The sequence below is a fragment of the Meriones unguiculatus genome, chromosome 7 (genome assembly GCF_030254825.1).
Source record: "Meriones unguiculatus strain TT.TT164.6M chromosome 7, Bangor_MerUng_6.1, whole genome shotgun sequence".
NCBI classification, from domain to species: Eukaryota; Metazoa; Chordata; class Mammalia; order Rodentia; family Muridae; genus Meriones; species Meriones unguiculatus.
Window position 1 is genome coordinate 85,882,642 of NC_083355.1, and position 15,220 is coordinate 85,897,861.

Consider the following 15,220-nt stretch of genomic DNA (forward strand, 5'->3'; position numbering starts at 1 on the left):
ATGGATCTTTCAGATGAGGTAGGTGGCGCCATGTTTAGAATTATTCCTTATATTTCCTCTAGGAGGCTGTCTTCTAGGGCTATCTAGGATACCTCCATGGTTCCTGTGTGTATTTAGCCAGATGGCACACACCTATAATACTAGCATTTGGAGAGCTGAGGTAGAATTGGCACAAATTCAAGGCCAATCTGGGTTTCAAACCAGCCTGGGCTCCACGGTGGCTCTCCACAATCATGATCATCAATGTGAATACTCTGTGGCAAGCCACATGCTAACATACCAGATGTATTTGCCTGTGTACTTTTCCTCTCCACTTAGGAGAAGGAAGTTGACTTTCAGAGTTTAAATAAACTGAACAAAGACATGAAACTGCTAAGTCAAAGCTGAATCTTGAGCTGGGCGTCCGACAGCAAGCCTCTTCTGTCCTTTGCAGTCTGCGGCACCTTCCATCGTCCAGCATTTAGCCATAAATGAGAGCTGATCTAGATGGTCTAATAGTCTAGGGCCCCAAGGATGCTTCTCTAAATATCTACGAAACATGGGTTAAATTCTTAATCGTTATGTGATAAACAGCAGTAATGTGGTACGCCCATTCACCTCTCGAACAGCAGCCCATCCCTTCCCTCCCCTCCCCCTGACTCATGACTGCCCTCTCCTACCTCAGGTGGAATATGGAGACTTGGAGAAGCCTACGCTGCCAGGCCCTGGGAGTACACCTCCTGCCAAAGCTCAGCATCTCCTCCAGCAGGTCCTTGACAGGTTCTACCCAAGGCGCTATCGAAATGGAGCGCCACCTGAGCAGCTGAGGTAGGCCAAGGCAAGGTCTTACAGAGGAGGCCTCTGGGGAAACCTTGGAGTTGTGATGAAAACAGGCAGGCACTTCACTAGCATCGTTTCTTTCCACCCGCCCGAACCAGGCACCTGGCAGATACGATGGCCATCAAGTGGGCAGCACTCCAAGGCTGCTCCCCTTCTGAGTGCACCCGCATCTACCTGACTGTGGCTCGGAAATGGTCTCTCTTTGGTGCTAAGCTCTTTGCTGCTCAGGTGAGTGACAGGAAAAGGAATCGCCCAAACCCTCAGAATGCTGTTTTTTTTCCTGGAGCTTCCTCCTCTCTCTCCTCTCTCTGTCTCTCTCTCTCTCTCTGGCCATGTCTGTCAGTCCAGTCTGCAGCCACCACCTTCACTATCAAACACTAGGAGTTGCCAGCCTCCCCCCATCCCCATTTCTGGCTACTGTAGAATGCCATGTTCCAGAGTACTTACAATGCAGTGTTTATCTTCATATTTCCTTTATTGGTTTTTCAGTGCTTCTGCAAAGACAAGCTCAACTAATTCACACATGAGGATTCAGACTTAAAAAGTTTGAAAGACAAAACAATGTATAACCTAAACAAACTCATCTTGACTGGTCACCCAAAAGCCCAGAGGTAGAGAGAGATGGACCACCCAGGGAATCAGACTGTGCAGACAACAGTTACTTTTGCCTCTTCATGAAGGCCAGGAGGCACACAGTAATTTCAGCTGCAAGTTTTCCTCAGTAGGTGTCTGGTATGCCTGAACTTCACAGATAATTACAGACATTATCCTGTGACCAGACATTATAATCAGACATTGAGACTGGATCTAGGTTCTGTTCGTTGAAGCTACAGGTCAGAAAATGGACTTACCTATCTAGCATAGACAGATAGGTTGTTGACAGCATAATATTTCTGATTCTAGCTGTTTGAAGTTACAAAAAATGACCAAGGGCTGAGGAGGTAGGTGACTCAGAAGCTAAGAGCACCGGCTGCTTTCCCATGGAACCCAGCATCCCTATGGTGGCTTACAACTGGAATTTCCTTCTCGGGAATCTGACACACTCTTCTGGCCTCCTTGGATACAGGAACACATAATGGTACATAGACATACATGCAGGCAAAACAACCATACACCTTAAAAATAAAATTTTAAAGGTTTTATTAACCAGTGAACAAATCAGTCCCTTGCCTTCAAGAGGCTTTTCAACTAGTGGGAAGAGAACAATGGGGGAATTGTATACCAATCATACTAGTATTCTTTATACTCAGTTTTCCTGTTTTGTTTTGTTTTGTTTTGTTTTGTTTTTCAATTTTTCTTAGCAACATTAATTTACTCTGTTTAATTTGGGGGATATGCTGGGGACCAAACCCAGTTGTTGTACATGCTATGAATACTGTCTGCACCTAAGCTATACTTCCACCTGTAAGTGAGAGAGGAGGAGGAAAAGGAGAGAGAGAGAGAGAAAGGGAGGGAGGAGGAGAGAGAAGAGTGGTATTGTAAATAGAATACCACTGATCTGGAAGGTTGAAAAGGCTTCATAGAAAGTGTCTCTCCTTCCCCCAGGCTTTTGGGTAGTAGAGAGACACTTCCTGGAGCACGTCACTGTAGTCCTGACAGAAACACCCAGGAAACGGCTACCACATAGTCATACTCACTGAAAGAACCTAAAGCCCATCCCATTGAATTCTTGTCTTCCTATTTCTTTTATCGTCCCTAGGAAATTGGTTAATCAAGATGTATTTTGCATGTGAGAGATTGGGGTACAGGAAAAAATACCTACCAGCCTAGCTACCCTCATGCTGGCCTGTATTCTGCTGCTCAGAGCTCTCTGTCCTGTGTTCAGGCAGATGTGATTCCCTCTTGGCAGAGCCCCAAGAACAAATGCCTCCTTCCACAGCATTCCTGAAGTCGTATAGATGCTGTTTTCTGTGTTTTCCATGAAGACACGATTGCCCACCAGACTCTCTGGATGGACTTTCTTCCTCAGAGAGTACTTATGTTCAGAATCTCTATTGTGGGTATGTCTGATAGGCCTTTTCTCCTTCTGCAGCCTGCCCAGCTGTCTTCCAGTGAGAAAACTCTGGTGTGGATTGCCGTGAATGAGGATGGTGTTAGCATCCTGGACCACCGCACTATGGTAGGAGCAGAAAAGGCTGGTTCCAACCTTCCCAAATGCTTATCTTCTCTGCTCTGGACTCAGAAGCCTGAACCAAGTAGCCGTGGTTCCCTCTCTAACCTCTGCCCCAGCAGTGCTGTCCTGTGGTCTAGACAAAACACATACATATGTGGTTTAACTCTCCAAATTATCTTCACCCAGGTTCTCCCTTCCCGGTTAAGGCTCCCCATATCCAAAAGAAACAGGTACAGAGTTTCCCCTGAATGCTGTTGGTTCCTTTCCACAGCAAGTGCACATCACTTATCCCTACTCTTTGGTGACAACGTTTGGTGGCTGCAGAGATGACTTCATGCTTGTCATTAGATCCACTCCAGACCAGAACTCTGGAAAGAGCCAAATTGACAAGTTGATCTTCCGAATGCCTGCTCCCAAGGTAGGTCTGACAGCCACTATTAACAATTTACTCTGGCCTGGTAAGATGTGGTAAGCTTGGTGCTTAGAGATAAACTCTGGACAGGTTCTTCCCCGAATAAAATCGTTGGCCTTGCTGTGTGATCAGCATCCCCAAGGGTCCAGGTGGAGTAGCATGTCCATCTCTACTGTGCTGGTACTTGGTGGGAACCGCCTGAGCCAGCATTCCTTTCCTCCTCCTTTCCTCGGGAGGGCACTGTGTTTGTCAGACTCTCTAGGAGTACATTTTCCTGGGCCTCTGAACATCACAGTAGTCTCTTTGGGGCTTTTCTCCTGAGTGAGTAGTTTACAAGAGAAAGCAGTAAAGCCCAGGAACTCTGTGTACCCAGTAAGCCAGTGAGGAAACCATCATTCAAGACAAGGCTAGTTCAATTCCTTCACTTCCCTGATCTCCTTAGATTACAGAAGCTACCTTCATGATGGCCAGCTACATGAACCACTGTTCTGCAACTGTGAACCAATCAGCCAAGTTGCCTGCAGCCCGCCAGCCCCGAGACCTGGATGGACAGTTCTTGGCTTCTGTTTCCTGCACTAAGGGGCCAGCTTTGCTGTGAATGTTTCTCCTCCCCACACCCCTGCTACCACTGGTGCCTCTAGGATTAGATTTATATCCCGGAACATACTACTACTGTGATGGGTCAAACGGCCCCCTCCTCAAACGGTTCTGTGAAATGCATACTTCAGGGTCTCTGAAACCTTTGTACCCTTTAGGTGCCTTATCTCTCAAGGTACCTAAACACTTTAAGGTCCAGACCCAACAGCAAAACCACTATTTCTTTACAGGAATACTGACTGGATACTACCTGATTCTAGACTGAGACAGGGATGGCCCACAGTTACCAGGGCAATGGTACTGTATCTGGGGCTTCTGCACTGATACTCAGGGAAGCTCATCTTTTTTATATTGTATGTGGTCTTTACGTGGGGACTTATACTTGAAGTTTTCTGAACATCCCTGAACAAAATAGGACTAAAATTCCTAATTCACCTAAACTCTGGCAGATACCTACAAATCTCTAAAACTGGACTTCTTTCCCAAATGGGAAAGATACCAGCAGAGCTGGAGAAGAGAATGACGAGCTTCCCCCTGCTGGTGAGGAGGCATCTGCCATGCCCCTACTGGGACAGCAACTCTAATCTTTTCAGGACAGCACTCTACTCCTGCTAAGATTAAAGCTTCTTCTCACACTGGACTAGCATAGGCAGGGATAGATTTAGTCTGCACCCTCCCTGTGTCATTTTAAGGCTCCCTGAAGGCTGTGCTCACTACTGAAGGACACGGTGGTCATCTCCCCACCCTCTGAAAGACAAAGCACATGAATTTTGTTTGTCACTGCTCTGCGAGGCCACCAGAGACAATATGTCAGGAACGCTAAGGACCTCCATTCCTGGAAGGCCTGCACTGCTCCCCAAGACTTTTGGTAGATGTCTTCTGGAAATTAGTTGGAAGCAAGGGCATTTTGATATCTGCCTTAGTAATATATTGAAGTACAAAGTTTCTTTCACTTTTGCCTTCCTGAGAACATTATAATCCTTCTCAACTCAGACCTTCTCATTGATTTTGATGAAGATGATGATCTTTATCTCCACCTTCCCCCACAAAATAATAAAAAACAAAAGTTCACACTTTAGTTTTCCAACATATAGAAAACATAGTTTTATTGTGTAGCTCTACGGCAGTGTTTATCGTTTTTCAGTGACATGGATTAGGGGATCCGTGGAACATCCAGGAAATAAGTCTTTAAACAGTGTGTATGTTGCACATACACAACTAGAAGGCCAAAAGTTTGTTCGTTGGAGTGCCTCAGCTGCTATGATCGTTCTGTTCTCAGCCTTGGAACTGACAGTGTGGCTTGAGGAACACACAACAGTCTTCTCTGAAACAAGCCTGACTGCAAGGTGGGCAGTTTAGAACCATTTGCTTCAACCCAACTCCCATCCAGAATGCTCTAGTGGAGACAGCTCTACCTCAGTCCCATCACTACAGGCTCTCGGGCAGCTCCTTCAAGACAGGTGCAGGGCAGAGAGTGCTGGTCTAGGGTTACAGCCCAAGTGGCTCTTAAAGCCAGCAAAGATGTGCTCTACTCTGCAAACAGAGTTCCAAAGAACGGAACTGTGTTAGACTTGAAGATCAGATTAGCTGCCTTCTTCTCTCTGTTGGTTTTTTGTTGTTTCTGTTTTGTTTTGTTTTTGTTTTTGTTTTCTTTTAGAGACAGGGTCTCACTATGCAGCCCTGGCTGTCCTGGAATTCACTCTGCAGACCAGGCTAGCCTCAAACTCAGAGATCTGCCTTCCTCTGCCTACTAGGTGCTGGGATTACAGGCGAATGCTGTCTAGCCCAGCTCCTTTCATCCTTCCTGATCTTTAGGAATCTAAGAAACTGCCTTAGAAACAAAGGCTTCTATAAGTTGGCTTCTTCATCCTTTAAGGTGACAGTTTCATGTCTGGGAACCAACATGAAATCGCTCACTTTTCTTCTAAGCCCTCTTAGCCAAGCAGCTTTTGAAGCAATAGAAAATATCAAGTAACAAAAAGGTACTAATGTGCTGATACCCATGGCTGAAATGTTGTGCATCATGCTTGTCAATAAAAAGCTGTCAGTGAACCAGGCAACTACTGCATGTTTGGGATATTTATTTATTTATTTTGGGGTTTGAGATGCTGTCTCACAATGTAGCCCAGGCTTGCCTCAAACTTTCAATCCTGTTGACACCACCTGAGTGCTGGGATTACACCACTCCTAGCTAAGATGTGGACTAAGGGTCATCAGCTGGCACATCATAGGAGCTAGGTAGACAGAAGCTAGCCCTTTGTAAGGCATTTTATTCCTGCTAATTAAAAAAAAAAAAAAAAAAAAAAAAAACTTCTTTTCCCCTAACTTTTAGACACTAGTCTATGCAGATGGATATATTTTTCATGTAAACTCTGGTACCAGTCTCAATACTTCACAGCTTTTAAGACAAACATGAAGTACTTAGAAACTTGAGAGAGTGGTCTGTGTGAACATTACTTGTTTTGTGTGGGGGGTCCTCACTCTGTAGTCCTGATGGCCTCAAACTCAAAAGATCACCTGCTTCTGCCTCTTGAGTGCTGGGAGTCAAGGCGTGCGCCACTATGTCAAAGTCCTTAAGGTCGCCTCTTGATTGGTAAGGTAGATAAAACCTGTAACCCCATGTCACAGTACATCGAAACTCCGAGTCACGCTTCAGCTGCCTCCTCTATGGCTCTGAGATCTCCTCATCCATTCTGACTCCCTCAGCTTTGTCCCCTGGTGGTTTTACACGTACAGAAAGTAAACCAGCCACTATGGCTTCCGATCCTTTCCATAAAGACAATACGGGTCTTTGAATGTTGAGACTCATGGTCTTGTTGACGTGGCTTTCTGGTGTGCCAGAATCTCTTGGCAGCTCCTGTATATTTCAATCAAGCAGTCCAACCGGGGCTTGGCACTCTGAATTCCAAAGGGAGAGATGCAAGTCAAGGAGGGTATAAGAATCCACCTGCAACCTCAACCTCTCATGTACACCATAGGCTCTAAGTGGCAACTGTGTGCACCTTGCTGGGAGGCCTCCAAATCAGGCCTTTGTGTGTGTGTGCGTGACGAGGGGGAATAAAGACAGCTTTTTTTGTTGTTTTGTTTCGAGACAGGGTTTCTCTGTGTAGCACTGAATGTACTAGAACTCACTCTGTAGACCAGGCTGACCTCGAACTCATAGATCTACCTGCTTCTGCCCCTGAATGCTGGGATTAAAGGTGTGCAAAAAAACAGCTTTTAGCCTGCCAAAATTATATGACAGTGAAACAGACCATCTCAGAAACTGTTACAAGTGGAGAAATAAGCCTCAGAGACAAGATGGAAAGTTTAATACATAAAATCTGAAAAGATTTTGTATTACACAAAAAAAATTAAGATATCACGAAATAGGAAAACTGTATGTAGAAAGTCTATTTAATGTCTACTATTCCAAATAACACAAAATATTATGATGCATAACTGATTTCTAGGTTCTACTCAGCTAGTAGAGAAGACTGATAGTTTGAAACAAGGGGATTACAGGCAAGTAAAATATAAAATATTCATATATTTTTATGTTATATGTATATAAAGAAATCTCAACCTCACTGATATTAATGTTAAATTATAGACTGACAGATTTGAAGTACAAGAATGTGATTTGTAGACAGAAGTAGTTATAGTATTGGTAACTGTCTTCCCTAAAATCTGAAAAAATCCTTTTACTCTGATTTAGACAATAGACATTCATGTCCTACTGAACAAACAGGCAAGGGTGAGCAGAAAGAGAAAAGGCAGGATTTCACAGGAGAAAGGAAGAGCCCCGTGCTCACCTGGAAGACAGGAACTACTTGAGATGCCTCCTGTGGCTTCCCTGGATCCTTCAGTAAAATGCAGAGATAGTAAATGACCTTTTGCTGTAAGAAAAGAAACCAGACAGATGGCTCAGTGAAACGCATCTTGTTTCCTTTTCCTTCAAGGGAAGACTAAAAAATCCTTTTCATAAATTATCTCTAAGTAGTGAAATATTTGACAACTTTTAAAGTAGAAGAAATATTTGACAACTTCTGTCGTGCCGGGTGGTTGTGGCACATGTGTACAGCCTTTAATTCCAGTGCATGGGAGGTAGAGGCGGGGGATCTCTGTGAGTTCAAGGACAGCCTGGTCTACACAAACCCTGACTCAAAAAACAAAAAAGGAAAGAAAAGTGTATTTTCATCCCTTATTTTTATTTTATATATAAGAGAGATCTTTTTCTTGAGACAGGGTCTCACTATGTATCTCTGGCTGTCCTGAAACTCATTCTGTAGACCAGGCTGGCCTCATTCACCAAGATCCACCTGCCTATGCCTCCCAAGTGCTAGGATGAAAGCTGTGTGCCACCATTTGTAGCACTCACAAATAGAAACAACAAAGCTAAATCAAGGTAGTCACTCAAACAAACAGTTGCCAAGTAGGTGGCTGCATAAGAGTAGATTAGCTATTAGACCTAGGCAACACAGTAAGACCTCATTCTTAAAGAAAGAGACAAGTAAACAAAAAAAGATGTATTAAAAAGAGATAGAGGCAGGAGGCTAAAAGTTCAAGGCCAGAATAATCTATACAATAAGACCCTGACTCAGGGAAAAAAAGTGCTGTAAAGCAGTGTGCAGTGTTACACTTGGGAGCATCCTCAAGCATCTCGTGATAGTTACACATCATCAGTGGGATGTCTGCGTGACTAAACTATACCATCAAAGTGTAAGTGTGTGCCGTGATGCCTGTACAACCAGCAAACTCATGAACATTTCTTGGAGCATACCCCATCACTGGACACTTACCATGTAAATAGCCTCATTAATGATAACATCCTTGACCTTGTCCATCTCTATGAAGGTGGTATTTTCTTTGCCTGAAGCATAGGAGGAAGTCATCTGGATGCCAAGCGAATCGATGATTAGCAGAGTCTCCTGATCAACCTTCACAAAATGGAGGTAACCAAGCAGGCCTACTATGTTGATAAAGATGGCCGCAGAGAGGATCATGCTATTCTGAAGACAGAGCCAGACACAGGCAGTAAGATCACCAAATGCTCCTCTGCATGTACCTATGCCATTCAGCAAGTTAACTGGACATGAGGAAAAGGCCTTTCTCTGGTTGCTGTGCTATGAGGCGAACAGATGAGGGAACAGGCATGAAGGGGAGATCACTTTCACTTGAGCTCACAAAGTGTTTGAAAGGCATGTAGTGAAAGAGATCAGGACTACAGAAGAATAGATCTGGGAGGCTCCCAGCAAAACACCTGTCATCCATCAGAAAGTGTTCTTCCCCAAATTACAACTGAAGGTCCCAGTGTTTTCCCTCTGAAATTTCCCACGCAAATTATATAGACAAAACTGCAACAGAATGACTGTGAAGTGCTTAGCACAGTAGCAGATACTGTTCCTTGACTGACAAACAGCCACTTATTTTTTCCTAAGAGAATTCGGAATGGATTGTGATTGGTTCAGAAGTAGGCACGTGCTGCACTGAGATGTGGTGGCCAGAGGGCTATAGAAGAGGCCAACTTATTAATTATGTTTTTAAAAAGGTGGGTAGAAAGAAGAATGGGGCCAGGTGCACTGGGCATGCCTGTAATCCCAGTACTCTGGCAGGGAGAGGCAGGCAGAGCTCTGAGTTCAAGGCCAGCCTGGTCTACAAAGTAAGTCTAGGACAGCCAAGGCTACAGAGAGAAACCTAGTCTTGGGGGCGGGGGGGGGGGGCAGAACAAAGAAAGGAAAAGAGGGAGAAATACTAAAAGTAAAGCACACAGGAATAGCCTATAAAGCAGGATTTAATTGGCGCAGAGGTTATTAGAAGTAAGTGGTTTCTGATGGGTACACTCTCCCACAAAGACATGTCAAAAACTAGTACACTGGAGGATGTTAGTGTGAGAAGCCAGGGCCAAATAAGACTCTCATGTCAACTCTGGAATCTTTGGGTTTCACTTTTTGCTGTGTTAATAAAGGCCCTTATCACTTTAATCTCCTGGGTTCTGGGTTACAGCTATGACTAAATTATTGTAAGGGGGCAAAAATGTTAGGCAGGCTGGAGATGTAGCTTAGTGGTAGAGCATTTGTCCAGCATGCACACGGTCCCCCCAAACCCCTCCTCCGTCACACACGCTGCTATGTATGCCCTTGTGTCTATGACACATTTATAACCTTTTAACACTTCTGAAGTCGAAATGTGGGACGAATTGTTTGTTGTTTCTTTCATTTAGTTTCTCACACCCTTTTACTCCCCTGACTGGTAATCAGTGGCCTAATGTCTTAGGGTTTCTATTGCTGTGATAGAACACCATGACCAAAAGCAACTTGAGGAGGAAGGGGTTTACTTCAGCTACACTTCCATCGCACAGTCCATCACTGGAAGTTCATCACTAAGGAAGGTTAGGGCAGGAACTCAAACAGGGTAGGAACCTGGAATCAAGGGCTGAGGCACAGGCCAGAGGAGTGCTACTTACTGGCTTGCTCAGCCTGCTTTCTCGTACCGTCCAGAAACACCAAGCCAAGGCTGGCACTACCTGCTGTGAGGTGGGCCTACCATCAACCATTGATCAAGAAAATGTACCACAGGCTTCCCAAGGACCAATCTGGTGGGGGCGTTTTCTTAACTGATACTGCCTTTTCCTAAATTATCCTAGCTTATGCTGTCAACATTAAAAACTAACCAGTGCACCTAGAATGTATAAAATTCAGTAATTCTGACCACATTCGCTGAAGCCAAGCGGTGTCTTGCTCTCTGTACCGATCAGTCCTCCTTTAACCTGACTCTAACCAGACTCTTCTAAGCATTTTATACCTTAGCATCTGTCTTTAATGGACCTGGATTGCCCATGCAGTCAGAAAGTGTGCTGAGTTAGCTTAAGAGGACACCACACACACCATACCAGACAACAGTGTCCTTTGAGGACAAACCCAGTGACTAATACCTCCCTCGGGTCCCATCTCTTAAAGTTCCCACATTTTGATTTGTTGGTTTACTTCTCTGTAGTGTTTAGGCCTTCGGAGGATATATCAAATCTAAACTGTAGCACCTACTTTCTGCAGTAATCTTAACTGGACAGGTGTGATGGTGCACGCTTTTAACACTTGGAAGGCAAAGGCAGATGAATCACTGTGAGTTCCAGGCCAGCCAAAGCTACATAGTAGACCCTGTCTCAAAACAAACAAACAACAGCCTTTAATCCCAGCACTCAGGAGACAGAGGCAGAGGCAGGCAGATCTCTCAGTTCGAGGACGGGTCTACAGAGCAAGTTCTAAGATAGCCAGGGCTACACAGAAAAACCCTGTCTCCAAAAACAAACAAATAAAAACCAAAGCAAAAAACAAAAACATAAAACAAAGCAACAACTCTTAACAAGTTTAGCTACACACTTCCCCCGCCCTGGTGCTTCCCACTGCAATTGCTTATCCACTCATTCCCCACTCTGCTCCTTGGCTATAAATCTCCACACTCTCTTGTATTTGAACCTGAGGCCAGTTCAATAATGAAATCTTTTTTTTTTCTATTGTAGTAGCTCCTGAAAAAAAAAATCTGTTTTAAACTACTGGTCTGGTTTCATGATACCTAACACACTTAGATCTGCCAACTTCTCTGCTATAATCTGTTTCTGTCTCACCCACTTTGAGCAAAGTGCAATTAAAAAAAAAAAGTTGTTTTTTCTTTTTTCTTTCTTTTTTTTTTTTTTTTTTACAAGGTTGAAGAAAGAAAAAAAAAAGAAGCAGGGTGCAGTGGCTCACATCTTTAATCTGAGCATTCAGGAGGCAGAGCCAGGGGGATCTACATCCCGAGTTCAAAGCCAGACAAGGCTACAGTGAGACCCTGTCTCTAAAACAAACAAACAAACAACAACAAAGAATAAAAACCGGGCTGGAGAGATGGCTCATCAGTTAAGAGCACCGGCTGCTCTTTCAGAGGATGTGGGTTCAATTTCTAGCAGCCACTTGGAAGTTCTCAACTGTCTGTAACTCCAGTTCTAGGGGAACTGACACCCTCTTCTCACCTCCTTGTGCAGCAGGCATGTATGTGGTATACAGACAAAACAAACAGCCCAAACACCCCTGCACATAAAATAAATTCTAAATAATAAAAAAGGACAAAAAGAGTATGAGACAGAGACCTACAATGCCTAATTTGATTAATTTGGCCTCTTAAAGAAAAGGCTTGCTGGCTTCAGTTCAGGTAATTATTTCTGGCTGATAAACAGGAGTCAGAGGTGGGCCGCTGATGACCCAGAAACATCGACTTTCAGCTAATTAACGCCAGGTGTAGGGCAGTGTCTTGTAAACAGTCCAAACCGAATAAGCATTATGGAAGAAAAGCAAGCTAAAACTCAGCCTTCCACAGGCTTGTTAAATGCAAGACTGATACATAAAAAAGCCTAGAATGCTGTGTTACTCAGGAGAAAGGAGGAAGAGGGAGGTTGGGAGAGGGAAGGATAAAAGGAGAGAGAGAAAGAAGATAGCTCAAAGCACACAGGATTTTTCCAAGAAGACTTCCAAGGAAGCAGGATCTAACTGGGGCGGAGAAGGCGGGGCACGTTCCTGGAAGGGCTAAAGCGCTGCAGACTGGAATGATGTCAACAGAACCAGGAATCCAAAAGCAGAGAAAGGACAGGATGAAGAGCAGTAAATGCTTAGGGAATTTCACCCAGTCAGCCTTCTGTAAGTCCATCTTCCTGGCTAAAATGTTGACAATGCACCCTATTCCTCTGAGTCCGGGTTGAGTCACATATCTGAATGACTCCTTTGAGAGTTCTTTCCCTTCAGATATTCATTACCTTCAGAATAATTTCGAATAGGAGCAAAGATCTGAAATTTTGGCATACAGAGCCCCAGGGAAGTGTTGGAGTAATTTAAGGGGACATGCATTATTTCTGCAGTTGGGGGTCATTCGGGTATATGTGCAAGAGAGAGAAGTACTGTACAGCAGAGAACGGACATAACCAACTTTGAGCTGGGTGTGGTGTACACACCTGTAATTCCAGTACTCGACGGGGGCTGAGACAGGAGGATGCAGCGTTTGAGGACAGCCGAGGCTACACAGCAAGACCCTGTATCTCCAAACAAACCAACACATAACAAACACCTGCCTAAGATCTGCTAGACCAAAGTATAATGGAAAGGGATCTCAGAGTCGGGCAGCCCTGGTTTTGAAGCCCAGATCTGTCACTTTACCAACGTCAAGGCTGTTAAGTTATTCTTTCTGAACCTTGGTTTTCTCCTAAGGTTGAGGTAAGAAATTCGGCACAACAGCTGACACTCTGGGCAGTTGGTAAATACCTGCTCCCTCGTTCAGATAACTGCACAGGTGTCTGGAACACAGGCTGGTGTTAAAACTCAGCTGGGCATGGTGACATATCCCCCTAATAGCACTTGGGAGGCAGAAGCAGGTGAATCCCTGTGAGTTCCAGGCTAGCCAGGGCTAGGTAATGAGTTCAAGACCAACCAAGGCTACGTGGTGAGATCCTTACAGCCTTCCCAAAAAAAGAATAAATAAAAATCCAACTATATTATCAATTTGGAGAAAGGGCTAGGTCAATTTAATAACTTCAACTGACCTATAAAAAAAACTTTTAGATATAAGTTGGTCTTTAATTTTTGTTTTGGGTTTGTTTGTTTTTGAGACAGGGTTTCACTCTGTAGCCCTGGTTGTTCTGGAGCTCATGATGGAGACTGATGTAGCCCAGGCTAGCCTCTCACCTCTGCTTCCCTAGTGCTGGAATTGAAAGTATGCACTATCACATCCAGCCCATACTATTGTTTGTTTATATTTATTTATTGTGTGGAGGTCAGAGGGCAACTTTTGGCAATTGGTCTATCCTCCCACCATGTGTGTTCTGGGGATTCAACTTAGGTCATCAGGTTTGGCAGCAGGTCCCTTACCTGCTTGATCCGCTCCCCAGACCCTAAATTAGGGGGTCTTAATTTCATCTGTTTCTATGTAAATTTTAGGCTCTGGCCTATGCTTTGATGGTAGAAAAGCTAATGGGCCAGGTGTGATGACACACACCTTTGATCCCAACACCAGGGAGGCAGAGGCAGGCTCCACATACCCTTGCCAGTGCTATGAGAGAGCTAAGAGGGAGACAAGAGACAGAAGAAAAAAAGCTAATGGATGTTCTGATAAAAGTAATATGCAAATTACAGAAATAAACAGTTCTGGTGTACTTAGCTCTAGTGAAACCCCTCCTGGAAAAATATATTCCTTCCAGCTATAGAGGGACTTAAACTCATCCTGAACAAGGGCCAGTAGGATGATTCTTTCTACTTGGGAACTGTCACAGACTCACAGCATTCAACCTTCACAATATTGTGAACGTTAATTCCATCTTAGATATATGAGGGGGGAAAAACAACCTAGAAAGTCTAGAAACTGAGCAGAGAAAACACTCGTGCCTTAGACTTGGCAATTCTTTAGAAAGTGTCCTTAGATTGGGGATGCGTTGGGCGAGGGTAGGTAGCTTAAGTGAGAAGCAGAGATTAGGAAGAAAACGAGCGCTCCTTCCGTGTCCACGCGTGGCACAGTTGTGGAGGCAAAGGCACTTCTCTGGAATTCTGCTGTAGGCTTGCTACCCGTGGGCAGTGGTACCCTGCGAGGAGTGATGGAGGAGGATGGTGTGTGCTCTGTGGGTGAGCAGGACAGCGGCCCAATGGGGTGTAACGTCCTGGAGCACAAACTTCTTGGAGAGGACAGCGTAGCCGCGGGACGACGTCCCGGATCCATGGAGTCCCCACCCTCGGGCCCCGGGGCCACCGGTGAGCCCCAAGACCTGTCAACGCCGGCCGCGGGCGACGGCTTTACCTCCCACAGGGTGAAGAGCCCGTAGGCAGCCAGCCACACGGCGCAGGTGACGGCGCTGAGCGAGCACAGCGACAGCCGAGCCGAGGTGAGGCCGAACTCGCAGCAGTACGGCGAGTAGTAGCGGCGCCGCAGGGCCAGGCGGCCGCCGCAGATGTCGGAGAAGCTCTTCTCATCCTCCATGGCCGCTCGCGACGGGCGGCCGCGCCGCTCTAGCCCACCCGGAGGACCCAAGTCTCGCTGGCTCCGGGCCGTTCCGGAAGCGGCTCGGCCCCGCCCGCCGCGCGCTCCGCGCAACCGTGGTCGCGCACTGGAGCCCAGGGCTGGGCTCGGAGCCGGTTCTCCCGGTTGGTCCTTAACCCGAACTCCCCAGAATCGTGGCACCAGCTTTGCACAGATTAAGATCTCTGCTCATTCGACTGCTACGCTAGAATGAGCTCCAAGAAACGGTCTGCAGGTATATTCATTTATTCACGCGTTCATTTTCCTTCCTT

The 15,220-nt window shown here is 45.3% G+C and overlaps 2 protein-coding genes across 5 annotated transcripts in view; one reads left to right on the forward strand and one right to left on the reverse strand.

Moving 5' to 3' along the window:
- The window catches only part of Plekhh1 (pleckstrin homology, MyTH4 and FERM domain containing H1), a 48,813-nt gene extending 42,809 nt beyond the window's left edge, over positions 1–6,004 (forward strand). For both annotated transcript variants that reach the window (XM_060387759.1, XM_021651181.2), the window contains exons 25-29: positions 665–807; positions 918–1,047; positions 2,852–2,938; positions 3,204–3,350; positions 3,787–6,004. In XM_060387759.1, the coding sequence (XP_060243742.1) occupies positions 665–807; positions 918–1,047; positions 2,852–2,938; positions 3,204–3,350; positions 3,787–3,942 (663 nt within the window). In that variant the 3' untranslated portion in view covers positions 3,943–6,004. The remainder of the gene's footprint in view (positions 1–664; positions 808–917; positions 1,048–2,851; positions 2,939–3,203; positions 3,351–3,786) is intronic.
- A 7-nt stretch (positions 6,005–6,011) lies between these two features.
- Positions 6,012–14,984, reverse strand: Pigh (phosphatidylinositol glycan anchor biosynthesis class H). 3 transcript variants are annotated; one of them, XM_060387760.1, is made up of 4 exons: positions 14,730–14,984; positions 8,723–9,046; positions 7,736–7,819; positions 6,012–6,839 (listed from the first exon to the last, which is right to left on the reverse strand). In XM_060387760.1, the coding sequence occupies exons 1-4, from the start codon at positions 14,907–14,909 to the stop codon at positions 6,747–6,749; spliced, it is 681 nt and encodes a 226-aa protein (XP_060243743.1). In that variant the 5' UTR covers positions 14,910–14,984; the 3' UTR covers positions 6,012–6,746. The 3 variants fall into 3 exon arrangements, with proteins under 3 accessions (XP_060243743.1, XP_060243745.1, XP_021506841.1); XM_060387762.1 differs by having other exon boundaries at positions 8,723–8,927; positions 14,730–14,980; XM_021651166.2 differs by having other exon boundaries at positions 8,723–8,932; positions 14,730–14,977.
- Positions 14,985–15,220: the final 236 nt, after the last annotated feature.

Bases quoted from the DNA above. Each gene is read 5' to 3' on its own strand.
- Pigh (XM_060387760.1), bottom strand. From the start codon at position 14,909: ATGGAGGATGAGAAGAGCTTCTCCGACATCTGCGGCGGCCGCCTGGCC. The intron at 7,820-8,722 runs GTAAGTGTCCAG...CTTTTCTTACAG, and splicing joins TTAATGAGGCTATTTACATG to CAAAAGGTCATTTACTATCT. The intron at 6,840-7,735 runs GTGAGCACGGGG...TTTGGAATTCAG, and splicing joins AAGTAGTTCCTGTCTTCCAG to AGTGCCAAGCCCCGGTTGGA.